Below are 27991 nucleotides of genomic sequence, written 5' to 3'. Positions count from 1 at the left end.
CGTAAACTCTCGCGAGAAGTGTAATTCTCGGGGAAGCTGTCATGGCTGCGCTCGTAGGTGGCCACGGGGTACCTTTCTAAGGTGAGTGGAGCACGAGCTCAGGCGGAAAGACTCGCAGCATCTTCTCCTAGACTTTTTGCCCTACAGAAAAAACTGTGAGGAGTGGACCCGACATTAAGGGAGAAGGTTACGGTGGGTGGCCCGCCCAGCTGCGGAAGGACGTTGACAGTGCTTTCGGGGCTAAGACCTTTCAAGCGTGGTTCACCTCACTTTTTTTTCTCCTAAGTCCAACCTGTCTAAATCCGTATTCTTAACCCACAGCTACTACTGACTCATTTCAGTTTCATACGTACTACTCATGAGTCCGCAGGACCCGTAAATTTAATTTTTTATAAAAGTAAAAAATATGCTACATTTTATTTCTAAACACATTACGTAAGTATTGTAGCATAAAAACCAATTTTCATAACCCTGAGGGTTAAAGTTTCCTACAGCACTGATTGCAAATTTTAGAGGCGTCACTTTTAAAAATGCATCGGGTCCTGGGGGCCCATTTGTAGTAGCTGCGGGTTAGTCCAGCTTCTCCCTTCGCAAAATAATAATGTTGAAGAGAATCCATTAATGTTATACGTTTTGATTTCATTGACTATATCTCGAAGTCAGTGCTAATAAATATCCCTTCTGCAGAGGATATTTTATGGAACACTTATCTCCCAGAGGTTCCTTTTATTATGTTGTTCTTTTTTAGCTAAAACAGTTATTTCTAAAGTGTTTAACTTGAGTACTTCAACACTGTGTACACTCATTGGCAAAAGTGAAAGTCTGTAGTGGTGAAATAGTTTTGCCATTTTAATGTAAATCTTCAGTGACTTGATAGATTCCCATTTAGCTTCAGCATTTCACTAAGTAAAAGTTTTGCTTTAACTGTTTTTGCCATTTATTCGTTTTTATTGAAATTACAAAGTAATAATAAAGAAAAAAATTAAAAATTATTCCATATCCCCACAGTGAATTTGTTTTACATATTACCTCCATGTATAGCAATGCAAAACGGTAGCAAGGGCCACAAAAATGAACATATTCTTTGTTTGCCCCATAAATTCTGCTCATGTATTTTTAAAGAATAATACCAATAAAAGGTAAATGCACTTCTGTTTATGTCTGTATTATTTATAATAGCAAAAATTTGGAAAAAGTCTACATGTCAAAGAAGAAAGTAGCTAATAAAAATATTGAAGTGTACTGCTGTAAAAATAACTGTTTGGAAGTCTGTGTAGCAACATGGACATGTCTATGATACGGTAAGTGAAATAAGTACAATACAAATACTCTGTACACTATGATTGTGACGGTGAAGTCTTCATGCTTTAACTTTTATTCCTTTCATTACCCTGTTCCCTACAGGAAAATGTCAGCACAATGGAAGTGACTTTTGTTTCATATTGACATCCGAAAGGCTTATGAAAGTTTCAGTGGATAACAAAATGAGTAACAAAGCAGGTTCTGTTTTATGGAACCTCAGACAATTCAGCACTTTAGTTCCAGTTAGCAGAACTTTGAGTATATATTCTTTGGGACTTTGCAGACCAAAAACTGATCATTCAAAGTGGAACCTAAGAAATCTTCCATTTAATGACTTTGGTAATAGAGTGAGGCCATCTATTAGATACCTCTTTCAAGATGCATTCATTTTAAAATCAAGAAATGGTGGCTTTCAGTCAGAAAGCTTGAATCCTCTAACAGTCTTTAGAGTTAACAGACTACTTTGTCCTAGAGGACTATCGTTTGACTCAAAACATTCTTTTGTTTCTGTTGGATTGAAGAAAGTAAACTTTCATCATGAGGCCTCCAGTGAAGATGTACCCTCCCAAGAAATGAAGCGAAACCCTATCAACTATTCAAAACTATCTGAGGAGTCTCATTCTCTGAGTGATGTATTAGATACATTTTCAAAAGCACCTACATTTCCTGCTAGTAAATACTTCTTAGCAATGTGGACAATTGCCAAAAGGATGTCTGATGATCAGAGGCGCTGTGAAAAACAATTGATGTTTAAGCACCCTGCCTTTAACCAGCTTTGTGAACACATGATGAGAGAATCCAAGATCCTGCGCTATGACCATCTGCTATTCAGTCTTCATGCGATAGTGAAACTTGGAGTCTTTCAGAATACGCTTCTGGTACAGACTTTGTTGAGGGTTATCCAGGTAAACTCAGAAAGAGACTTGAATGTGTTTTTATCTGGTTTAGTGCATTTTAAAGGAATGAGGGGAAACAGATATGTAGCCTCCTTAAGAGGAACTATCAGTGCAATATATTTATATGTGTGGGTGTATGTGTATATATATATAGAGAGAGAGATTTTTTTTTTTTTTTTTTTTTTTTTGGTTTTTCTCCAGTACCGGGAACCGAACTCACGACCTTGCGCTTGCCAGGCAGGCGCTTTGCCGCTGAGCTAAATCCCCAGCCCCGAGAGAGAGACTTTAAATAGGTGATTTGCTAAGGAAATTTATGAAAGCCTGCCCCCATTTACCTCTCCAGGGTTGAGCAGTAGTGAAGAGGCTGCGATGGCGAAAGGCAAGATAAACAAGGAAAGTTTAGGTAGTTGAAGGAAGGAAAGACAGGAATAGATGAAAAGGGACCTAATATTTATTATTTACGCATTTTACTATATAAGATAGAAACCTGTTATACTCTCATAAGACCTGATTTTTTATCATTACATTAAAATACAACTATGACATCAGTATTTTTACAATTAGAGTCCCTAGTATTCAGCTCAGTGCTTAATACATGGCATGATTCATTAAAGGAATGTTTGTTACTGTTTTTGTAAACACTTCAGGATTATAAGGAACCATGTCTTGTATATCTCTATTGACAAATACAGCAACTTATAAATAGTGGATACCAAATATATTGTTATGGTTTTGTATCTAGATGGCCCCCAAAGCCTCATGTGGTCATAGGTGGGGCTTTTCAGAGATAGCTGGATCTAGAGCTCTACGAGCTTAACATTCCTATATGTACATACAGATTGAGCATTACTTATCTGAAATAGTTTGGACCAGAGTCACTGTGCCCAGTTTAGTTTTCCAAGGTTTTAATTAAGAATGCTCTACTTCTACGTGATAAATATTTGTTGATTAAATGAATACCCAGGCCATGGGAGAATTGGGATTCAGACCCAGTAGGAAATTACGTACAAGCTGACTCCAACGGGTGACCAGCAGTTTGTGAGAGAATTGGCAGTGAAGGGGCAGTGTAAGATTATGTGCATAACATCCTGAAGGAGGGGACTGAGAGTAGCTTGGCATAACTGGGATATTCAACAGTGAGGTGTGTGTTTAGGGAGCAAGTAAGCCATGTCTGTGGAGGTTAAGAGGAGGAGGAAGTGGCAAAGGTTTAGTGGTACGACATGAGCTTGGAAAATTCAAAACCAAATCGTAAGAACCTAGTATGCCTGGTTATGGAATTTGCATTTATCCTGGAGGCAATCTGGAGCCATGAAGGATTTTAAGCAAGAGGTTTGTTAACATGGTCAGATTTGTAATTTAGGTCAATATATAAATGAAGCTGCATTGTACAAAGAATGAAATTGAACAAGAGAGTCAATTTTAGTTCTACACAAGGGTGTCCATGTCATTGACATGGCACCAGATATGAGGAAGAAAGGATTCCCTCCTTAACCATTTGCTTCTTTAGATTGGGCACCTCAGACTTCTAAACTTGATGATAATTAACTTTTTTAAAAGCTCAGAACTCCTGGGGATAATAAGACACATCTGCTGTCTAGCTGCAAGATTCAAAAATTAGATTTGTAGGTGTACTATATGGAGTTTTTAACTTTAACTCTCTGCATTACTGTGATTTCTGTATGTCCTCAACAAAAAACTAGTTCTTATTTTGAATATATTTGTTTAAATCACAAAATATTCATGCTTATTTGGTAGGTTGTGTATTAGTTCCATATAGAGTTATTTAAAAGTGATTACAGTAAGTTGCCCACCTTACCTTATGCTTCTACTGTACTAGGTTTTGCACAGATAATATTACATCAGTGTAGTGTCTGCCTTGGTGACCTGGTAGCATGGGCATTTGGAGTCAGAATGCCTGTGTGTATGACTCTATCTCATTGACTTGGAGTGTTATAAAGACATTTTAGCTGGAGGTAAAAGGATGGTGTGCCATTGATAAATTTGCCCTTCAGACACATAGCCTAGTAATCTTTCCTTTCACAGAAGATGTCGATGGAAATGCCATAAATTGTTAGGAAAACCCTTTCACAGGAATATATCCTTTCTTTTTCCTTTCAGCCTTACCCACTTTAATCACAGTTACTCATAAAATTTTAGCAGTGAGCATACCTCTTTCAGCCTGAGTTTCCGTGGTGTGATCAATCATGTTACTCTTATGAGGTATACAGACTAGTTGTGACTCACTTGTAGAGTACTATTATGCCCACTGCCATTTCTGGGATCTGAACTAGGACCCTAACTAAAGAGACCTGAAGAAGAAATCTGTGAAGACTGGCTGTTCTTAGACCCAGATTGTGGTGATAAAATTTGGCAGGAGATGAACATAAGAAAATTTCCTACTGAAATTATGACTTGATATGCAGGAAAAATACAGTGAAATTGTAAGGGCACAGCTGTCTAAGGGACTTTGATAATGATAAATGTACAAAAGTGTTGATGCATAAAACAATATAAATCCTTGGAAAATTCATTTAAATGTGACTTTTCCTTTTTCAGAGAAGCTATTTGTCATGGACTAACTATATGAATCCCTGGCTTGATACTTAGTCTGTTAATTGAAAGCATCAGTTCAGTGGTTTCTTGGGTGAGATAGTCTGCCTTGCTCATCACCTATAGTATTTTCGCAATTATATTTCAATAGGAACGTATCAATGAGTGTGATGAGAAAGCGCTCTCAATTTTGTCAACTCTCTTAGAGGCAATGGAGCCATGCAACAATGTAGATGCTCTTCGAACAGGATTGTGGTGAGAACTTTTTCTTAAATGTGGGTTTCTCTGTTCTTATATTAGGAACGAAAAACAGATAAACTGAGCTCCTTTTCTGGAGAAGGAAGTAAGGCATGATTGGCAGTTAAAGTTTTTAATACTTTATTAAATTTAAAATTGTGGCTTTGGATGAAAAATAACTGAAAATAACTTTTTTAGAGTCTACCATATGAAATGGTATGGACAAAATTAAAATCTACATTTACATTAAATCTAAAAAAATTTTGAGATAAATTAAATCTAAATTTATCTTAAAAGATAGGTAGGGTCAGGAGATGTATATTTAATTCAGAATAGTTGTGTAGGCACTATTGGAATGATATGAAACTGGCTTAGCTTGAAAAGGAATTTATAAAATTGATGTACCTAATGTCATTAAAATTTCTAATGTCATAGATATCTAATGTCATGGATTTTGAGAGTGATACCTAATTTCCTTTTTTGTTGGCTATGCATGGAATGACTTACTCTAATCTCCTAGTATGATTTATTCATTAGTAAAGACAGCACAATGATGTGACAGGAAATAGTGCTAGACTGGTTCTGGGTCTTTCACTAACATTTATTGTGTTCAATGCAGGTTGCTAGTTGATCAGCAAGTTTGGAAAATAAAACATGTCTTCACATTACAAACTGTGATGAAATATATTGGAAAAGACGCACCAGTTGCTCTTAAAAGGAAGTTGGAGGTAGATACTTGAGTTTTATCTAGTGAATGAGATTTCCAAAACATATTTCTTGCCAATTGCTGTTATTTTCTGAAGTCAGTTTTTTAGGAGAACTTCATTGTACTTTTGAGTTTAGGCCTGCTAAAGTGTATTAAGACATATTTATTTATATATATAAATACAGAGGTATTTATTTTTCCAAGTCATTCTCAAATTTCATTCTTTATATTTAAAAATAAAAATTTGGTTTTTTACAAATGATAAATACAAGCATGTCTTTCTTTAGATGAAAGCTTTGAGCGAATTAGATGGATTTTCTGTTTTGAATAGCCAGCACATGTTTGAGGCATTATCCACCATGAATCACCGTTCGGTTATACTCCTGAATGAATGCAGCAAGATGATCTTAAGTAAGAATGTTTTCTTTATGATTTGAAGCATCTGAACTAATGTTTTAGAATAAATTTGTTTTGATTTTAAAACTTCGCTTTTTTATAAAAAAATTTATGATGTAGTTATATCTAAATTTTATTTTTGCCTATAGTTTTTTAAAAAACAAAATACAGTACTTTTTTCCCATAAGCAAAAGTATTGAGCATTGTGAAACTTGCATTCAAAACCACCTGATAATTTTTGTTTGTTTACTTAACTCATTCTTCAAGATAATATCCATGGGTGTCCTATTAAAGTACTCATCAACATATTGCAATCCTGCAAAGACCTTCGATACAATAATTTAGATCTCTTCAAGGGAATAGCGGATTATGTGGCTACAACTTTTGACATCTGGAAGTTGAAACACGTGAGTATGTTATCAATTGCGACTAAGCCTCAGAAATTTTAAGAAACATATTCATTCACTTAGCATTTTAAGTATTTCTTTCTGTTTTCTAGCAGGTAAGTTATCAAAACATTCCAATTCTAACTTGACTTTTGAAAAATTAGCTCCCTGTTATTTTTGTCTGGGAGATTATTTCTGTCCTTATTAGTACATTGCTCAATCTTTTGATGATCTATCTGCAATAAAATTATATTATCTAAACTTTGCTCGTCTATTTGAGTTTCAAAAGGTCGTATGGTACTTTAGTTAGGTGTTTAGTATTATTTATACTTTTTCCCCTGTTAGATTTTTAAAGATGAGTGATGTGACAGAATAAAATATTACTAGTAAATGATAATGTCCACTGTTTTCTCCAGAATAAAAGCCTTTAAATTAAGGAGTGCTATTTAATAATAAAAGCAATTAAAATGAAGCAGTGTATGAAAACCTTTTTACCAGTGAAGTAGGTGATAACTGTGGTAGATCAGTAGGATCAGTTTACTTTGAAGAGTAAGGTGAATGTGGGTTTCTTACAAAATTTATTTTGGGAAAAAAAGTAATTATTGTGATAAAAACCAAGAGGGAAATGAGAAGTGAACTGGAAAACTTATTTTAATCATAATATTTCAGCTCTATTCTCACTTTTAGAAATTAATATTAAATAGAGAAATTTTGTTTATCTCCAGTGTTAGAACGTAGGAAGTGACACTGTGGGAAGTGAACCAGAAGCAACCCAAGATTTCAGATGAGAAAAACAGCAGCAAAGATATATTTTAAAAGTAATTCCCATATCATTAGTATGAATGCATGTAGGAAAAGATTTTTACATAAAAGTATGGAGATGATTGTATGACCTGATGCTCAGTTTATAAAGAAGATTCCTTATTAACTTGATAGAGTTCCTTTCTTCTCCTTTGTTCTTTTTAGGAAATATTCTGTTATCGGAGAGTTTGTATTGCTCTTTAGACTTTTTGAGATCAAAAATATTACTGTTAGTATACTGTCACTAAAAAGATTTTCCTGAATTCTCTCTTTTTAAGGTTCTTTTTCTCCTCATTTTTTTGGAAAAACTTGCCTATCGACCTGTTGATCTGATGAACTTGTTTATGAAGAAAATTGTTGAGGAGCCTCAATTTCTAAACAAGAAAAACATTATCTCTATTCTTCATGTATATTCATCTCTTAATCATGTGAACAAATGCCAGAACAAAGAGTATGTACTTTTTATTTTTACTTTTTTATTACCAAATAACATATATGCAGATAATATTACAATCATAAACTTAAAGGATTATTACCAGTGAACATATCCATAATTCTCACTCATGTCAAGAAATAAAGTAGTGTTTCTTTTGCATTTATAAAGTTAAACAGAATTTTAGTTTTTGCTTTTTGTTATCTTGTTTTTTTGTTTTAATCTTTTTATTCAGTATAGGAGTTTTCATTTCAAACTCTCCTGGCTTATTCCCTCAGATCCTATGTTCAGAGTTCATTTTTTGAAACTCTGTTAAAATGTTGAGAAATATATTTAATTTTTTTTATTTTTTACTTTTGATTTCTTTATTTTTTATTGTGGCAAGAACTTAACGTGAGATGTACTCTTTTATCAGATTTTAAGTGCATAGTACAATATTGTTTACTATATGCACAGTGATGTACAACAGATCTCTAGAACTGAATCACCTTCCCTAAGTGAAACCTTATACCCCGTGAACCGCAACTCCCAGTTTCTCTTCTTTCTACCTGCTATCTGAAGTCATTAGTTCAGGAATTTCTAGGAGTTTGATTTTTTTAGGTGGCTCCTGGTATTTGATCTCCTGTGACTAGCATACTTTACTTGTAAGTCCTCTAGGTTCATTCATGTTGTAGCATATGGTAGGATTTCCTTTTTAGGGGCTAAATAATATTTCACGATATATATGTACCACGTTTTCTTTATTAATCTGTTTATGGACCTTTGGTTATTTGCATATCTTGACTTTTGTAAATAATGTTGAGTGCAAACATTTTTCTGAGATCCTGATTTCAGTTCTTATGAGTGCAGAAACAGGATTGCTGATCATATTGCAGTTCTACTTTAAAATTTTTTGAGAAGTAGTTACACTATTTTCCTTGATGGCTGTGCCATTTTTCATTTCTACCAACAATATGCGAGGGTTCCAATTTCTCCCCACCTTGCCAGCACTTACTGTTGTTCTTTTTGGATACTAATCACTTGTTAGATGATGTCTCATTATGGTTTTGATTTGTGTTTCCTTGATGATCACTGATTGTGAGTCCCTTTTCCCCTGTCTTTGACCATTTATATGTCTGTTTTGGAGAAATACCTGTTTAGGTCCTTAGTCCTTTTCCTAATCATGTTTCTTGTTTTTTTACTATTGAGTTATAGGAGTTCCTTACATATTTTGGATATTATCCCCTATCAGACTCGTAGCTTGCCAGTGATTTCTCCCATTCTCTAGGTTGCCTTTTGATTCTGTTGATTCTTTGCTATGCCAAAACTTTTTAGTGTGACATAGGCCCTTTCATCTGTTTTTGCTCTTATTACTTGTACTTTGGTGTCACCTCCAAAAAATCATTACACAGCCCAGGATCATAAAACTTTCCCTATGTTTCCTTCTAGGAGGTTTCGAGGCTGAAGTCTAATGTTTAAATCATTAATCTGTCTTGAGTTGATTTTTGGTTTTTTTGTTTGTTTGGTTGGTTTTTTTTAGTTGATTTTTGTGCATGGTGTAAGATATGCATCTAATTTTATTATTTTGTATGTGGACATTCAGTTTTGCTAATGCCTGTTGTTGAAGACTGTCTTTTCCCCATTAGGCCTTCTTGGCATTCTTCTCTATTTTTCTGCCAGTACCGTGCTGTTTTAATTACTATAGCTTCACAGTATATTTTGAAAAGAGAAAATGTTATCCTTCCAGTTTAGTTCTCTCTTCCCAAGATTACTTTGGCAATTCAGGGAATTTTGTGCTTTCCATATGAATTTTAGGATTGTATTTTTTGTATTTCTGTACAAAATACTACTGGGATTGCACCAAATCTGGATAATTTTGAGTAGTATAGACATTTTAACAACATTGTCTTCCAGTTCAGGAACATGAGATATCTTTCCATTTATTTGTGTTGTCTTTAATTTCTTTCATCTATGTTTTATGGTTTTTGGTGTTATAAGTCTTTTACTTCTTTGGTTAGATTTAATTAAGTATTTTACTCTTTTTGATGCTACTGCAAATAGGATTGTTTTTCTAATTTCCTTTTTGGATAATTTGTTATTAGTGTGTAGGGATAAAGCAAATAATTCTGTCTGATTTGCATGTTTTTTGTTTCTTCTCCTTTATTTGTTGTTTGTGTTTATTTTTTTTGCCTAGTTACTCTGACTAGGAATTCCAATACTGTGGTAAGTAGAAGTGAGAGCAGACATTTCTCCCTTGCTTTTGATCTTCTACAAAAATATTTCAACTTTTTCACCATCTAATATGATGTTGGATATGAGCTGTTTTATTTATTTATTTTTGTGGTACTGACAATTGAACTCGGCTTTCATGCTGAGCTACATCACCAACCGTTTTTGAAATTTTTTATTTTGAGATAGGGTCTCTCTAAGTTGCCCAGGCTTAAACTTGGACTCATGCTGTCTCAGCCTCTTAAAGTGCTGCAGTTACAGTTGTGTTACACCATGCCTGGCTCTGTGAAGTTTTTTTTCTTTTCCTGTCTTTTCCTTTCTTTTCTTTTTTCTCTTTTCTTATTTTTGTCTCTCTTCTCATCTCCTTTCTTTCTTTCTTTTTTTGACACTGGGGATTGAATCCAGTGCCTTAACACTGAGCTACTTCCCCAGCCCTTTTTCATTTTTTTCTCTTGATTTAAGGTCTTGCTATATTGTCCAGGTTGGTTTCAGACGTGTGATAGTCCTGCCTCAGTCTCCCAAGGAGTTGAGATTACAGGTGTCTGCCACCATACCTAACTATCCATTTCTTCTTGATTGTGTAATTTGTTGGCATATAACTTTAATAGTAGCTTGTTATGCTTTTCTTATTTCTGTAGTATTAATTGTAGTGTCTCCTTTCATTTCTGATTTTATTTAAGTCTTCTCTTTTTCTATTGGTCTATCTAGGATTTGTCAACTTTATTAATCTCTTTTAAAAATCAAATCTTAGTTTTTTACTTCTTTAGTTTTTTGTTTCACTTATTTCTTCTCTAACCTTTTTCTTCCCTTTACCAGCTTTGAGCTCAGTTTATTTTTCTTTTTTCTAGTTTCTTGAGGTGTAAATTTAGGTGGAGATATTTTTTAGATAGATATTTATTGCTGTAAACTTCCTGACTGGAGAATTTTTGGTGGCGATGTGTTCTTGTTGAGATATTTCCTAATTTCCTTTTTCTTTTTTGACTGATTCCTTGTTCAAGAGTCCATTTTGTAATTTTCACATATTTGTGAATTTTCCAGTTTTCCTTCTGTTAATGATTTCTACTTTTATTCCATTATGGTCTGAGAGGATACTTGGTATGATTTGGATTTTCTTGTTTGTTAAGACTTTTTGTGACCAGCAACTGGTTTTTCCTCAAAAAGGTCCTGTCTGGTGCTATGGAACGGATAGTCTGTGTATTTCTGTGATAATTCATTTAAAGTGTTACACAATTTCTTTGTTTCTTCATTGATTTTCTGTCTGGATTTTCTATCTGTTACTGAAAGTAGGGTATTGACGTTTCCTATGGTTATTGTATTGCTGTCTTTTTCTCCTTTCAGATCTATCAGTTTTTGCTTTATAATGTAGGTACTCAGAAGTTGAGTCCATATATAATATATTATTTGTTTACCTTCCTGCTGATTTGATCATGTTATCATTGTATAATGACCTTTGATATTATGACAGTTTGTCACAGAGTCTATTTTATAATTATAGTTTTCTTAATACTTTTGTCTTTTAACTTTTATGTTAAAATTAAAGTGATTTATATTCACTTTCATTTCCCTTCCTCTCCCCTCCCTCCATCTCTTGATCCCCTTTCTACTTGAGAAAGAGCTCTCTGCTTCCTATTATGTTTTATTTTGCTCTTTATTTATACATTGGTTTCCCATATAAGAGAAACCATGTGATATTGAAGCTTGTGTGTCTGATTTATTTCACTTAACATTATGGCCTCAAGGTATAACCATTTTCCTACAAATGACTCAAGTTTTCCTTCTTTATGGCAGAGAAGTACTATGGTGTGTAAATACATACCACATTTTGTTATTCATTCATCTGTTCATGGACATATATACTGCTTCCAAGATTTAGCTCTTATGAATTGTACTGCTATAAACATGTTACACACATGTGCCAACTCCACATAAGGAATGTAAACATTATTTACTGCAAATGTACTAGTGAAAAAACCTCAAAGTAAAGAAATTGTTCATGCCAAAAAAGTGGTTTCCATAACACCAGTACAGGAGTATAGTGTCATGGATCTATCTATATGTTTATCTTTACCAAGGAGGTTTCTGCTTCCACATGCCATTGTATTGCTGTTGTTCTGTGTCCTTCCATTTCAACTGGAAGAACTCACCATAGTGTTTGTTGGAAGGCAAGGCTAGTGGTGATGATTTCCTTCAGGTTTCATTGGTTTGAAAGTCTTTATCTTTCCTTCATTTTTGAGGACTATCTCAGAGATAGTATGCCTAATTGACAGGTTTTCTTTCAGCATGTTGAATACATTTTCCTACTTCTTAGCCTGCAGGATAGTTCCATGGGTGAGTGATGAATTGCGTTTTTCTTCTATCAAAATTCTCTTTGTTTGACTTTTAACAATTTGATTACAGTAAATTGTCTTGATGTAGGTTTCTTTTGATTCATCTGCTTTGGGAACATTTTGGCTTTATGAGTATGAATGTCTGCTACCCTCCCAAAATTTGCAGGCTTCTTGGCCAGGCTCCTTTAAGTAAGCTTTTTGCTCCCTTCTTTCTTTTCACTCTGCTTCTGAAACTCATTATGTGTGTTGATTTCTTTGATGGTGGCTTGTAAGTCCCTGGGCTTTCTTAACACTTTTTCATGCTTTTTTTCTTTTTGCTCCTTTGAGTGCAGTCAGTTGCCGAGGCTTCCAATTAAGTCTGTCATCATATCCGCCAGTGAAGTTTCAGTTCAGCTATTCTTCAGGTGCAGAGTTCCTGTCGGCTCGTTTTTGTAGTTTCTTATCTCTTTATTCCTTTCTTACTTTGTCCCATTATCATTTTCCTGATTTCATTTGTCTGTGCTCTCTTGCAACTCAGTGAGGTTGCTCTGAAATGATCAAAGTACTTTCTCCACATTCTTTGTGAGGCATTCAATAAATTTCCACTTTTTTGGGTTTGATTACTGGAGATTTACTTTGTCCCTTTGACTGTATTGTGTTTCCCTGATTCTTTGGGTCCCTTGTAGCTTGATGCTGTGTTCTGCTCCCCATCTTACAGACTACTGAAATAGGTGAGGCCCTTAGCACGTAGCCCAGCCCGCAAGTGGAGGAGTTTAGCAAACCTTTTCTGTAGAAGGGCCTTCTCTTGAACTGTGCATATGGATTCCCAATTGGAAGCATTTGCTGGTCTCATCGGCTATCTCAGGCGTGCATGATCTCTTGCTCCCTCTGGTGTCTGACTGCTGCACTGCAGGAAAGAACATTGCCTCCACCTCGCTCTGTCCTGTGAAGGAGCCCTGAGTTCTTCCTTTTCCCAGTCCTGCAGAGCTGTGCTAGCCTCTGCTAGTCACCAATCCCTTTTCCTTTCCTCTTACTTTCACCCATGCATCTGAACTATGCTGGTTGTGTTGGCAAGAGCTGTGAGCCTAGTTAGAACCAGTCCCCTCAGACGCCACCCCAAAAGGCTTTGGTGTTGAAGGCACACTCCACTTGTCTCCCCTGCTCCTGGACTGAAGCTGCAAAGTCTCCACCTCAGTTTTGCAGGAAGTCATCTCTTTCCCTTTGTTCTCAACTTCGCGCAGGCATGCCCACTGCTGTCCCTTCCTACTTCACATGGGGTGAGGTGTGAGCCTCCGTCAGGGTGTAGAAGGCTGGGATGCTGGGTGCCTGCTGCCCCCTTGTTTTCCCAGCGGAAGTTGCAGGCCAGTGAGCTCTCTTGGTGCTCAGCCTTGTCAGCTCAAGGGAGGCCTCTGTGTGGAAGGTAAACTTGCTCTATTTGTGTTTGTGCAGAGCTGGTCTTGGTTTTGCGCTTCTCTTGAGTACTGTAGTGCAGTCCCTTGAGCGGATTCAGGACTCCACAGAAAGGCTTTCAGTCTGTTTATTGTTGTTAAATCTTTGTTTCTGTGGGGCTGTGAGAGCTGGATGTTCCTCTTCTGCTACCTTGCTGGCACCACTTCCCCGTGGTTCAGCTGTCACCCTAACCATCCCTTTAGTCCCACACTAGTGCTTTCTGGTGTTTTTATTTTAATCCCCACCATGCCGCTGCTCCTCCGAGTGCCAGGTTGTTTCACACCTTTGCTTTCCACTTGGAACATCTTTTCTTGGTTTCTGGGTCAATTAGCATTCATTAGATATTGGAAATGGATGTGAAAGGTCATTTGTTAGGAGACTGATTAAAAGACAGGAGACAGTTTTCTTAGGTTTGAATCCCACCCCTGCCAGTCACCGGCTACTTGACTTTCTGCAAGTTATTTACCTGTGCCTTGACTTACTCATTACTAAAATGGGGTGAAATATTTCTAGTTGGCATTGGGTCATTTTGAGGGTTGAGTGAGTTAACGTATGCTAGGCTCTTAAAACAGTGCTTACATAAAGTAATTGGTAGAGTTTTAAAACGTTAGAGTATAGAACACAGAGGTTACAGCGGAATGAGCTAAGGTGGTTCTGAGGGTCTTAGTGGCAGGAGTCACAGGCCATCTCCTTCGGTCGAATAACTTGACTCCAGCTGCACACAGTCCTATAGGTTTTGCTTTAGGTTTAGATTTCAGAAAAGTCTCATTGAGTTCAGTTGAAACGTCTATCCCTTTGGGCAGTTAATGAACACAGCGGTGCTAGGCCACCTTCCAAGAAGCTGTCCACGGTGCTATCCACTGAGCAGCTGGGCATTTCTTGGGCCTTCCCGGATTGTTTCCCGCAGAGCCCCTGTGCTCACTGCGTCTTGCACAAGGCTCAGAGGGTGCCTTAGCATGCAGTGGTAGTTGTCCATACGTCTTTATCTGCTCCTCAGTTGGCAAGCTCTGTAGAGTCAAACCTAGGTTCCTGTTATCTTGAACATAGCACAGGGTCTGGCAAAGAAGGCACAGTCAGTAGAGGTCGAAACCCAGGAAGAAAACATTGATCATTTAAACTCTGTCACTTTGGTCTCTTGGTTTCTTCACCTAGTTAGCACCCTCTGGCTAATCGCAGAATTGCATCTGCGCTCATTAGCATACTCCTGAGCTCCAGGCCTGTCTGCAAGTCGCATTTGCTCACGGAGTTGCCCAGAAGAGTCCAGTTTCAGTGATTCTGAAGTGAGCTTATAACTGTTGACTCACCATGTTCCACTAATATGCTCCTCCCCTGTCTTCTGCATGTAAGCTCACTTGTTCCTTTAGCTAAGAAATGTTTCCCAAGCACCTGAGCAGCTGGCACAAAGATGAATGAGACACCATCCTTCATGCAAAAAGATTTGGTTTAGTAGGTTAGGTAGACACAAAAGATACCAATTAAATACAGCATGAAACCAAAGTGATGGAGTTGCATGGAGGATATTTAGAAATAGAGGGGCCGGATGTGCCAGGATACATCTAGTGAAGAAGAGGGCAGGGCACATGTAGTCCCTGGTGCCTGGTTGAGATACTACCCAAGCTGATCTTAAAAGATGGGTAGATAGGTGGCCGGATAGATAGGGAAGATAAGCAGCAGGGCACAAGCTGAGTAGAAGGCACCCTTTGTGCCTGAGGGATGTGAGGCACAGCGTAAGGAGTGAATGAGCAAGGGCTACACGGGCCTTCACCTGTGACCCCACCCGTGCTGCTGTGTAATCCAGATGCAGTCAGCGGTCACTTTAATGCTGCTCACTGTCCTCTGTCCGGTTTGGTCCTCCCCTGCCGTTGTAAGGTATGCAGTCTGCCTAGCCCACCAGATCTCCCTCCCTCCTGGACCCCGTTGTCCTGACCTAGGCACCTTCCAGTGGATGGCAGACATTGGCCTTACCAGCTCATTGTTAGTCAGGGCTTCCTTCCGGGCATGTTTGCCTCGCTTTAAGACTCCCTGCTTGTTCCTTCATCTCACTAGTTACTCACTTATCACTGGAATCATGGGTACTTTCAAAGCTCCATTCAGAGGATCTGCCCTCATCCATCTCTTCCATCTGTTCAAATTCTCTGTCTCCCAAAGGCTACTCTGTCTGCTTTCCTTCCTCTGAGCGGTCACATTACTTTTTATGTATTTCACTTTCGTCTTGTGTGATATAGATAACATGCCCTGTGAGTCAGACCGACCTCTCTGGGCATAGGATCTGGCCAAACTTTGATCCTTCCTCTCTCATCTGTGCTTAACTGTTCTGTTATACTATGTAACATTAGCTGTGGATGGCAGCACTAGGTTTGCAGTTCTTTTAACCCAGAGTTTTGAGAGCTAGGGAGTTTTAATTGGTTATAAAATTACAGTAGTGGGTCAGCCCTTCCAGAAAATCTAGCATAGTAATTAAGAGGCTGTGAAGCCTGACAGTTTAATTTCTAATACTGTCACTGCTGCTTCCTGGCTGAGTGTTCATGGACTCGTTACTCAGCTTCTCTGAGCCTGCTTACTCATCCTTATTCCGAAAATAATAATGATGCCTGATAGTGTTTTAACTGGCCTTAAATGAGTGAAAGCCTATGAAATGCGGTATGTGCAAGACACACATAGCAATAGCCAATCATTTATTGGATGTGTACACTTTATTGTAAGATAACTGTCCATCCTGAACTGTGTGTGGAAACTGATTTACAAGCCTGATTTTCTTAACGCTCTTCTTTGGAATGGCATTTGTTTGTAGCACCTGACCAGCTCTTCCATGATTTTATTTTGTGTTTTTGTTTGAAGTCCGACTTTTCTTTGTTCCCTTAAAAGGTTCCTAGAAGTTATGGCTAGTGCTCTGACTGATCATCTTCACCACATCTCATCTGAAACCCTGTTGAATGCTGTGTGTTCGTTTTGCGTAATGAATTATTTCCCCTTGGCTCCTCTTGATCAGCTTCTCCAAAAGGATGTCATCCATGAGCTGCTAACATCAGGTAGGCTGTCAGTGCTCCTAGTGACTGAAACAAGGCACTGCCATGAGGTACATTATGGTTCTTTTTTTTAAAATTTATTTTAAAAATAAAAGAAGGAAAACATATTAACAAACAGACATCCATTTACAAAATAGCATAAGAACAATACAAGTAATACTGAATTAGAGGCAAAGTCATAGGAAATTAACAGTGGTTGTTGTATTACATATTGATAACTCTTCAAAGTGGTTCCTCAGGAATGCATTATGGTTCTGAATGAGAGCTTTGCCAGAACAGACGTAGTTGAAATATACAGAACTGATGTTACTGAGGAAAAGATTAATCCTTCCTAATGGTGAAGTTACGGCTCAGTGCTTCAAGCCAGAACTTCTGTGGAACCTCATTTATTGACAGGTGCTGTGTACAGAAGAGAGTACAGACTGCGTCACTCTCATAGCTTTCCACTGCTCTTTTGGAAACACAGCACCTGAGAAAGTTAACTTACAGGAGGAAAGATTGCTTTGGTGGTTTAGGAGGTTTCTATCCATGGTCCCTCGGCCCCATCACTTTGGGCCTGTGGCAGCACAGCACTCATAGTGAAAGTGTGTGGCAGAGGATGCCGCTCATTCGTGGCATCCAGGAAGTGTAAACACGGAGACAGGAAAGGGTGGAATCCCAGTGTCCCCTTCAAGGGCACCCAGGGGCCTGGCTTCCTTCCAATAGGCCCTACCATCTCCCAGCACACCATAGGCTGGCAGCCAGGACTTCAACATTTGGGTCTCTTGGGGGCATTTAAGATCTGACTCACAGTAGTAACCATTGTGTGCACCTGTACAAATGCTAAATGTGCATTTGCTCTTTATACCTTGATTAGAGGTGTTCGTATTTCCTAATTTTTACATGTCACATCAGAAGCCAACTTAAGTCAACTTCCGCAGCTGTAAACATTTGGTTACCCACAGCCTATAATGAGGATACAGCCTATTAGGTCAAGTAACTAAGTAGGTACCAAATTAGTGACTTTATTTACTTTTGGACCAAAATTAGTGACTTACAATTTTTAAAAAATCTGAGAGTAAAGTAAGTTATTTTATAAAGAATGTTACACGATCCCAAATTTGAGTTGTAAAGGGTCAATACATAATGCTGGTTTTTCAAAGAGTATAATGTTAGAGAACCAGCCTTAAACCCAGGAGACCTGGATTCTGGTCTCCCCGTTGCCTTTAGTTAATCATCATTAACATTGTTGGGCATTTCTCCTCCTATAAAATGAGAAGTTTACACTAAATCATCTCAGATATTTTAAGCCTTAAACTTTGGCAAGTGCAGAGCATTGCTCCAGATACAAGAAGCTAGGATGACATCAGGACGATCCTTGTGACAAGAAAGGCACCATCAGAAACACAGATGTATTCAAGCAGTTTTGTTAATGTGGCAGTAATATTTTTCTTAATGCCGTATACCCTTTCTTTCTTGGTTTTCTCTTCGTAGATGACAAGGAGAGGAATGTTCACAGGCTTCATATTTTGGATGCTTGTCTAAAACTCGATCATACTTCTTATGACAAGGCCATAGACGCAGCACTGCCACCGCTGCCATCTTCCCCATCCCACCCAAATGCAAAAGTTGCTGAAGGATTGAGCAGGCTTCTGGGAGGCGACACAGGGTTCTCGAAAGATGTGCAGTTGCCACATAATTATCATGTTGGTATGGGACTTCCTTGGTTTTATTTCTTTCCCTTTGTTTACGGCAGAAGATTGCTAGTTTACTGCAGCAGTTTAGTGCAGTCTGGCGTCGCGATTGGACCTAGACTGCCTGGGTTTGGATTCTTGCTTTGTGACTTCCTAGTGCTGTAGCTTAACAACCTCAGTTTCTTCATCTGTAGAATCGCAATAATAATAATATCCACCTCACCGGATTCTTGTGAACAGTAAAGGCAAATGTGAAATCCCCAGGCTAGGGTCTGGCACAGGGGCAGCTTTCAGTAAGTGTAGCTACCACCATTAGTACTGGTGGTGGTGTTAGACATGTGGACACAGAAATTCACTTTGAGCAGTGTTTGAAGAATTAATACCAATTTTTTCTTGCAGATTTTGAAATCAGAATGAATGACAACAGGAGGCAAGTACTTTGATTTTCTGATATATATGTACCTTCTGCTATGAATATACGCTATATATACTCATTTTCTAGGCTGTCTAAATTTAAATCTTCATTTGGAAAGACTTCATATTAAATAGCAGTGATACTAATGCTAATGTTTGTATGGAGCGTGTACTACACCAAAGGAATTTGCTTCCATGAATTTACTGCCTAGGGGCATTATATGCATGATGGTTGAATTCACTGGGCTAGAGTTGGGTCACTTATTGTAATGGACATTTTTTTAAACTTTGATTTTGAAGCTAAACAATTCAGTAAAACAATGTTAACGTAGTTGAAACTGTCAAGGCAGTATGCACTTCTGACAATATAATAGGAGCATAAACGCTTGAGAATTCTACAAAATTCACCAAGACCTGTGAAAATGTAGAACCTCAGCCCCTTTAATTAAATTGTGTTATGTGTAGGTTAGAGTACAGTGACACTCATCACAAATTGATTCCTTGATTCCGCATTATATGCACGTACTTCTGGGTAAAAATCAGGACTTCTGGGAGCCTCTGGGAGAAATGTGATTCCACACCGTGGAGAGTGTCCTGCCTGCTCAGCACATGCCCAAGATCATGGAATCGTAGCACACACAGCCTCTGTGGAAAGGCTCTGCTAGGGCCTGTGGGGCACACAGAGATGAGGCCGAGGTGGACGCTGGCCCCAAGGAAGTTATCTCTCTGGTTATTCTCTTAGCTATGCGCATCAATACAGTGCAGTTCTGAGACTTTTACCCTGGCTGAGTCTCCCTGGCTCATCCCTTGGCCATCTTCTTCAAGTGCCGTCTCCCTTACCCATGTTTACTACCTGCCCTCAGGAGAGACTTTCTGACCCTGTTCAAGTAGTTTTGTCTTTTAAGGTACTCCACTGTTCTGACATAATAAAACTTAATAAAAAACAGTAGTTCTCAAAGTACTGAGAAATGAAGAATCGGAGCATTTCTTTAAAAATGTAAGAGCTTAACTTTCGCCCTCCAAAGAGCAGGAATACAGCAAGATTGCGAATGGCAGTCTTCATAGTGTCTCAGATTGTTTATCTTTGTTTTCAGAGCAGCTGTGCTGTGTGTTCCTAGATCTGTTTACTGTTTGGATTCAAGCCACCCCAGAGGATTGTTGGCTATGAAAATGCGACATTTGGATGTAATGGGTTTTCATGTAGTCTTGGTAAGAAAAAATACAAGTGAAATATTTAATGACTGATGGACATTTAGCAGCTACCAAGAACAGTAGGGTTGAAGTTGGTAGCCAGGCTCTAGGAAAATAGTCAGTGCTGTTGGAATAAGTACTTTAGTTGTTGTCTTCTTTGAGAAAGAGTATTTCTAGTACATACTTTGGCTTTTACTTTGATTGCTGTTATTTACTAGGGAGATTTAAAAATGTTATTCTGGTCAGCTTTAATCCATTTTTGATAAAAATGTAAATTTTATCTTGTTTAATTCAAGACGTATGAAGCCATTTTCAATTTTCAGATTATCTGAAAGGGTTAGAAGATGTCGAAGCTTGTTTTCATGGGCAGGGTGAGGCTGCTGTAGGATGCTGGTCGCCTAGAAGCCCGGACAGCAGGGCTCTTCCTTCCTCTCATGCTCACTGGGCCCCAGCACCACAGCTGTTCTTGAGTAGCCTCTCTAGATGTCTCTGTCTATAGTAAGAACTCAGAAGTACATTTGTGATAATGCTGGAGTCTGTCTCAGTGCTAAATAGTTGGCCCAGCACACAGTATGAAGTATAAACATTCTCCTCTTCCCTTGTCATACCTTAGTTTCCAGAACTGAATTGTGTGTGGATCACCACGATGAAAACAGCCCCTTTCTCTTACTGCTGTAATTATTTGAGATTAGGTTTTTCATACTAGTGATATTATATGTTCTAGGGAAGATTTTCCCAAGAAAGTAACTTTTGCACCACTTAGAGGGCCTTTAAGGTTTTTATAAGCCTCAATGTGACAGCTTTCCTCAATCTTATCAAATAGTCTCATTACACTTTTAAAATATGAGTAATTATAAGCTAGTAGTTTGCTTTTAGAAAACAGTTCAGTTGATGCTACTTTGTATGTTTGGATCTCTAGACTAGCTTTTATTTTATGTATGTGTCTTCTCACAAACTGTTTTCCTCTTTCTCTGGTAAGGTCAAAAACTGGGAGATGGAAAAACTAGAGATGGAAGATGCAGTCACATTTTTGAAGACTAAGATCTATTCCGCTGAAGACTATTCTGCTACTGATATAAATTTGCAAAGCCCGTATTAAAGTAAAAAATCAACCTTTCATATTAGAATACATAGATTTATAAGAATAAAGACTGTTGTTCAATTATCAGTGGAATAAGCCTGGCTCTTTACTGTATCAGAAAACATTATTTCAGTTCACTGTTAATTTTAAGAATGGAAGAAACATTGTTACTGACATTTTAGAATTTGCTGACAAAATTTCCAGATGGGTCATTTTTCTGACCACACACCTCATTCCTTCTGCTGCCCACATATTTGACAAATCATTAGCCATAGGTTTCACTTTTGCTTATTAGCTTTGATGTATTAAAAACTGTTTTGTTTTATTTTGTTTTTTTAGTTGAATTGTGATAGGTCACAGGCAAAGTGATATGGACCTCTTGGGAATATGCCTATTTATCTCTCTGCTGTAAGCTGTTCTAAGACTTAGGATTGTGCATTCAAGCACTGGTCAGGTAGTAGTTGGGCCCTGTTCTCTTAGAGAGTGTGCAAGAAGCAGTGAGATAGCTTTTTAAAGGATAGATGAGGACAGCACTTACCTTTGTAATAAGCAGAGTAGGTGAGGTGTTTCATGGGCCATAATAAGAGAAACAAATGAGATAATAAATGGATGGCAAAGAGTCCATCCTTATGTAAACGATGAACTATAAGTTGCTAATACTGTAATTCTTACCATTTTGATTTTATTCCTACGCTTCCCACCACTTCATGAGATCTTCTAAATTAAATACGTTACTGTACTTTGTTAGAGATTAGACGTGACAACTATTTTTCAATTGTATTTGTTTATTCTTTTGTTTAATTACTTGTTCAGGTTCAAATATTTTGTTCATTATACGTACCCACCTGATGTCTGACTCTTTGGGGAAACAGCAATGAATAGGCATGGTTACTTGTGGAACCTACATGGGTTCCATGCAAATTGGTATTATTTTACCCCAGGTACCCAGGACATGCAAATACTGCACCTCTTATTGTGTGTGTGCCAGGAACTGCTAAAGTGTTCATATGCATTTTCTCTTCATTGTCTTACAAACTTTGAAGTGCAGCTGCTCTTAACATTTATCTCTGGGCCTTCACTCCATCATGTCTACTATGAAGATACACTGTTTGGTAAAGTTACATGGCCTTTTGCTGAACCCTATACAGCTAGTTTGAATGTGAGCTAATATGGACTTATGAGGAACGTAGTCGAGGTTTCCCTAGGTTGGCAGTAAAAACACAGCAGTTTGACAACAGCCTTCGGCTTTTATCAACTAAACCCAGCCTACTTAGAAAAGGTAAGAGCTGAAAGGAAATAATAGTGATTATTCAATGCCCCTCCCTCATTTTATGGATGAGAAAGGTAAGGCTCCAGGAATTTCATTTTTCTGAAGTCTAGGTTATAAATTGATTTACATCTGTGTCCAAAGAGATTAGGATTCTAGTTCCAGATTGAACATCTGAGTTTGTGTGCTTATCAAGTGCTTTAACCTTTATAGGCTTTTAAAAATATTCTATTATTTATGAAACTAAGATTCATTCTTTAAATGTTAAATGCGGATCAGTTTCTTCTTATGGCTAATCATAACTCACAGTCAAAAGATTGGCTGTTTATGCATATGTATAACTGCCATTTGGGTAGTAATTCACTGAAGTTTGAACTGTGTGACATGGCATATAAGATGTTCCTCTTGTACTAGCATTACTAATACGAGCATCTTTCATTGCTTTGTGGCAATGAAAGAAACATAGGCAAACTGCTGATCAACCTGAAATTTCAGTCTACTGGTGAAGACATGCATATTCAAACAACATATTTTTGCCTTTGAGGTTAGCAGTGTTTTATTTTCCTCCCAAGAATTACAGTGCTGATGAAGGTGTAATAAGGCAAGCACTTGTATGTGCTGCTGCTGGTGGAATGTAAATTAATTCAAACTTTCTGGAACATACATTTTCTCCCATATTTTAAAAAATGGTTGTTTTTGAAGTGTAATTGGTATACAGTAAACTACATACAGTATATTTAAGGTGCATAATTTGGTAAATTTTGATATACAGGTACATCCATACTTCAAAAATCATCACCACAATCAGAACACTGAACAGATCCATCACCTCTAAAAGGATTTGTTCCCCTCTGACCCTGGAAAGTACAAATCTGGTGCACAGTGAGAATGATGTGTTTCCATATCACGAGCTGTAGTGTTTGTAAAGTACTTGGGGGTTGGTAGCAAAAAGTATTTTCTTTGTATGACATAATAAAAAATCAGTAAAACTTAGTGCAGCAAATTCTGTATATTAAGTATCGCCTTTGGGTGAAATTTCCAAGTATTTTTCAGAATCCTTAATGAATGGCTTGATCTTACTTTCTAGACATCATGATTAAATACCAAGTTGGATGCTTGAAATGGTTGTGAGTAATTCTTGATCAAGACACTTTAAGAAGTTCTTTAGATAGATTCTTTAGTTACTATTGACAGGAACTTTTGTTTACAAAAGTAGCCCATGAAACAAGTTAAAACTAAGAAACCATTCAAAAATTGAAAATTATTGCTTATTCTTTTTCAGTCATTGACAGAATGTGGTGTTGGTGTTTTTTGTATGTGATGATATAAATGGATCTCAGATGCAATTGAATTTTTTAATATCAAGTATTTCCAAAGAGCGATGACACTGATAGAATAAAGCTAGAAGAAGCTGGCATTCCTCAAACCCAATTCGGCTTTACTGATCTTCCTGAACAGCTGGAGGGTCCTCTGTCCATGTGGCCCAGCCGCTCAGATAGATGTCCAGGTGACTGGACAACCCCTTGGCTTCACATAAACTTCATAGCAGAGTGAGGGCTAATGGCTCTCTTGCTTATTATCCATGGGGCCTGACAGATGCATCAGCAGAGCCTGCCCTGAGCGAGCAGGTTACTGGCCAAGAGGGCTTTGGTTGTGTAGCCCTTTGGGGCCACCTGCAAGCTGAAGAGTCAGGTATCGCTTGATACACCTGTGATCCATTTGTGCACATGTGTATGCTCTGGCTCAACAGTGGGCCCAGAAAAAGCTGAAGTGTACATTTTCCAGGCCCTTCCAGCTTGAATTCCAAATGAGACTTTGCTGCCCCCATGTAGGTATACCTGCAGGAAGTCAGGTGGGTCAAATGAGATAGAGATCCTGCTTCCGTTTCCACCAACAGTCAGGGAGCTCTTGCCTTGTCTGCAATCACAGTAGCAAGTCTGGGGTAGTGTGGCAAGGGATGGGCCATCCGTTTTGCTGGTTATGGATTGTGGCTAAGAATGTGATTCTGGAACCTGCACCTTTGTGATATTCCTGCTTCTGGACTATAAACAGCAGCTTTTCCAAACAGCCAGTTCTGTGACGGTGTTCTGAGAGTCATCACAGGGTGTCAGACATAGGCTATTTCTTTAGCCCTTCCAGTCAGCGTGTTAGCAGAGGAGGCTTCTGAATGCCGGAAGTTAGCCTCCATGCACATTGTGTCTACACGAGAGTGGCTCCAGTTACTGGGTTCCGATGGATAAAGGTGCTTTGGGAATATGCGGATACATGTTGTCAATTTTAAAAATAGAGTGCATTTCTCTATAAAGTTTTGTGAATTTTGTTGAGGATTAGAGACACATGTTAAGACCCAGTGAATACCTCGCACGCGGCTCACCGGTTTACATCCTAGGCTTCTTCAGGCTGCAGTCGAGCTTTCACAGCAGCTGGGTGGGAAAGCTCCCTGCTCTGCATTGCGCTCAGTTGTCAACTTCCTTCCCCTTTCTTTCACTGCAGCTTGCCAGTTTCCTCAGGAGATCTTGTTAGGCCAGGACCCGCAACATCCTGAAGAGGGAGCAGGAGAATGCCAACCCTGTACCCACTGGATTTAGGAATTCCATTCTTCTTTTTGCTAGGAGAAAAATGCAGACTAGGACAAAGGTAGAGAATTTGCTAATCATATAAGGCATACCTTGTTATAATTTTTAAGTATGTTAGACAAACAGCCAGTGCTATCATGTTTGGAAACAGGTGCTTGCATATTGCTTATACTTGTCAGAAAACTCTTTTTAAATGGCAGACTGGAAAAATACTTAGTCTTAAAGTTAATTAAAGGGGTAATTCATTTTGATATAGGGGAGAAAAACTCCCAACCTGAATGATATCTGGGACGAGTTTGTGTTCTCTAAGAATGGATTTTAGGAACAATGGAGGTTAAGAGCAGAATATATTTATTGAGGGAAAGAAAGCTTCTGTCAGAGAGACAGAAGGGGGTTAAGTGGGTTACCAAAGACTGTCTTTTCCAGGGACTTTTATAGAACAAAAAACCATGAGGTGAGGTGGGACCAAGGTAGGGGAAAAGTGGGAAATCACAAGGTAGACATGAGGTAGGACAAAGCTATGGTCAGCCAACAAGAATTGTTCAGGTAAAACTGATTAAATTCAGATCAAATGGGGAAGCGAGTCACACAGCAAGCGGGCATGAATACAGAACAGGGGCTTTTTCTGTAGGGGGTTGGGTCAGTGATGCTTCAAGGTGGTTGCTGCCTATGTAGAATATCAATCCCTGATGTCATCCCTAGGGAGGTGTGTGGGCGTGTTTGTTTGATCTTTTGTCTTGAGATCTGGCGTACAGCGAGTACCACCTCTCCATTTGCAAGAAGGGATCTTATGGATTAATGATATCCCTTAGTTATTGTGGGCTGATCAGGTCTGCAATCTCCTGATTGGGCAAAGCTTAAATAAAAAGAGGCAAATAGAATGATTTCAGGGCTCCAGGAGGATCAAAGCCCTCTCACATAACTCAAGATTCTCTCAGGGCTAAGACCACAACCTTCTTTGGGTCGCCCATATTTATTTGGTTATCAGAAGAAGGAGAGGAGTACTCAAGAAGGGCAGAATCACTCAAGGACTTCTCTAAGTAAGGCATGAAGTTAATCCACTTAAGAACGAGATGCCTGAGGCTATAGTCTTCATCGAGTTGAGATCTGACCTAGGTGTCCTTGGCTGTGATCTTCTCTTGTCCTTTGAGGCTTTCTGGCTCCATCCACCACTACAGGTTCTAGTAGGGATGGGTGACTCACAGAGGCTCACTTACTATGAGTCCACCATTTCCAGATAAGGAGCCTAGGCCTTGGACAGATTCACAAGAGAACACAGAAAGTTAATATTAAATCCTGCTCAGAGCCACTTTGTAGTGGTCTCCAACAGTATCTTGTCTTCCATACTGGCTCCTTTGAGGGCCTGGCCCTGTCTGACTGCCTATAATATTTCTATCTAACTCAGCTGCCTATAACAATTTCACCAGTTTGAGGTTCAATTCAGTTTCCATCTGCTGTGGTTACAGGCCATTGTGGAAATGGGGATGAATGGGGTCCAGTCCACAGGCCACTGAGCTCTGCACAGACCAGTGAGTTAGAGGGGAAAATGTGTCTCCTTTATTGTTTTTTGAAAGCCATTTACAAAGCACCACCCTGTGTGGAAAGCCCTTCTCGGACCTCATCGCAGTCCAGGAAGTTTATATTTGTAATCCCATGGAAAAGTTATTGAAATTCCAATAAGTTAATTCCAATCTACCACTTCCAGTGCAACCCATGGCCAGAACAAAGGCACTAAGGCATATTTGTAGTTGTGGGGAGCCAAGGGGTCCTAAGTCCAGCTAGTATGATGGCTAACCAGAATCAAGGCCTCTACCCAGGGCCGAACACAGGTTTTACTAATTTTGAAGAAGGGAGTGGCTTGGGGATGACTGTGAGAGTTGTGGGAAGTACAGGAGTGCTGTGAGCTGGGCTAGAGAGGAGGGCTGAGCTCACCTGTGCAACAGGCAGAGAGAAGGATCTGCAAAAAGAGTAATCTTCATAACACAGTGAGGCAGTATCTAATGTTTTGGGTCGGTGCTTCCCTCTGATGTGTAATCTTTTATGTCCTGGGAAGTCATAGCCTCTTATGTGGAAGCTCAGATCAACAGCATGGAGCCTGCCTCTTCTTCCTGCCCAGCTCACACATATTTTCTGGAGAGCTACAGGGCAGGGCAACGCTGACCTATCACCTTGCTTCAAAGACTACACATCAGCACCTCCACCTCTGTGACTGATTTGCTTTGCTTAGAGCCAATTGAGGGGATAAGGACATGTCCTAGCCAGCTCTGTACATATCAGTTCACAGAAATACGTCCAGGTTTAGCTAAAGTGGAGATGATAGCTCTTCTTTCCAAGACAGTGGTCCAGGTGGTCATCCACATCCCTGGACCAGGTATGGAGGCAGAACAGGTTGTTCAGTCACTGCCTTTTTTGCCCAGTATTTCCTGAGTCATCTTGGATAAACATGTAGTTGCAAAGAAAAACAGTCACCCAAGGTAATGCTGGTCACTTACATGTGAATTTACTTGCTCATTAAAAAAAGAAAGAATTATATGCACTTGTAAGTCACACTGTCTCACTCATGTGGTGCTATTCATCCCAGCAGCACAAATCAGAGAAAATCTCAAGCTCACATTTTCCTGTGATTTTGATGCCATTATAGTTTAAAAAAAAAAAAATTGTGGCCAGGCATGATGGCACATGCCTCTAATTCTAGTTATTAGAGGGCTAAGGCAGGATCATCTGAAGTGGGAGTCCAGCCTGAGCAACATAATGAGATCCAGTCCCAAAGTAAATAGATAAAACTGGCTGGGAATGCAGCTTAGGGGCAGTGCATTTGCCTAGCATGTGTAGGGCCCTGGGTTTAGACTCCAGGACTGCCAAAAAATAATTAAATCCTGGTAAGATAAACATGACAAAATTTACCATCTTAACCATTTTAAGCATAGAGTTCAGTGGCATTACATTGTGTAATAAAAATAGCACTACCCACCTCCAGAATCTTTTAAACTCACAAAATGGAGACTCAGTACCTGTTAATCACGAAGTCCCCACATCCCCCATTCCCAGGGCCTAGCAATCAGCCACTGTATCAGTCAGGGTTTCCTAGAGAAA

The 27991-nt window shown here is 38.7% G+C and overlaps 1 protein-coding gene across 2 annotated transcripts; it reads left to right on the top strand.

Moving 5' to 3' along the window:
- The first annotated feature begins 8 nt into the window (after positions 1 to 8).
- Positions 9 to 21151, top strand: Fastkd2 (FAST kinase domains 2). 2 transcript variants are annotated; one of them, XM_013520750.1, is made up of 13 exons: positions 11 to 81; positions 1180 to 1301; positions 1405 to 2207; positions 4900 to 5003; positions 5605 to 5713; positions 5979 to 6102; positions 6355 to 6494; positions 7553 to 7725; positions 16536 to 16699; positions 18170 to 18385; positions 18769 to 18799; positions 19878 to 19992; positions 20954 to 21151. In XM_013520750.1, the coding sequence occupies exons 3-13, from the start codon at positions 1461 to 1463 to the stop codon at positions 21071 to 21073; spliced, it is 2043 nt and encodes a 680-aa protein (XP_013376204.1). In that variant the 5' UTR covers positions 11 to 81; positions 1180 to 1301; positions 1405 to 1460; the 3' UTR covers positions 21074 to 21151. The 2 variants fall into 2 exon arrangements, with proteins under 2 accessions (XP_013376203.1, XP_013376204.1); XM_013520749.1 differs by lacking the exon at positions 1180 to 1301 and having other exon boundaries at positions 9 to 81.
- The last annotated feature ends 6840 nt before the right edge of the window (positions 21152 to 27991 follow it).

The sequence above is a fragment of the Chinchilla lanigera genome, unplaced genomic scaffold, assembly GCF_000276665.1.
Source record: "Chinchilla lanigera isolate Chin_1 unplaced genomic scaffold, ChiLan1.0 scaffold00056, whole genome shotgun sequence".
Lineage (NCBI taxonomy): Eukaryota > Metazoa > Chordata > Mammalia > Rodentia > Chinchillidae > Chinchilla > Chinchilla lanigera.
This window is presented reverse-complemented; position numbering and strand designations above follow the sequence as displayed.

Excerpts from the sequence above, each read along its gene's own strand:
- Fastkd2 (XM_013520749.1), top strand. The coding sequence starts at position 1,461 with ATGAAAGTTTCAGTGGATAACAAAATGAGTAACAAAGCAGGTTCTGTT. Across the intron at positions 5,004-5,604 it reads GCTCTTCGAACAGGATTGTG|GTTGCTAGTTGATCAGCAAG; the intron begins GTGAGAACTTTT and ends TGTTCAATGCAG. Across the intron at positions 7,726-16,535 it reads AACAAATGCCAGAACAAAGA|GTTCCTAGAAGTTATGGCTA; the intron begins GTATGTACTTTT and ends TTCCCTTAAAAG.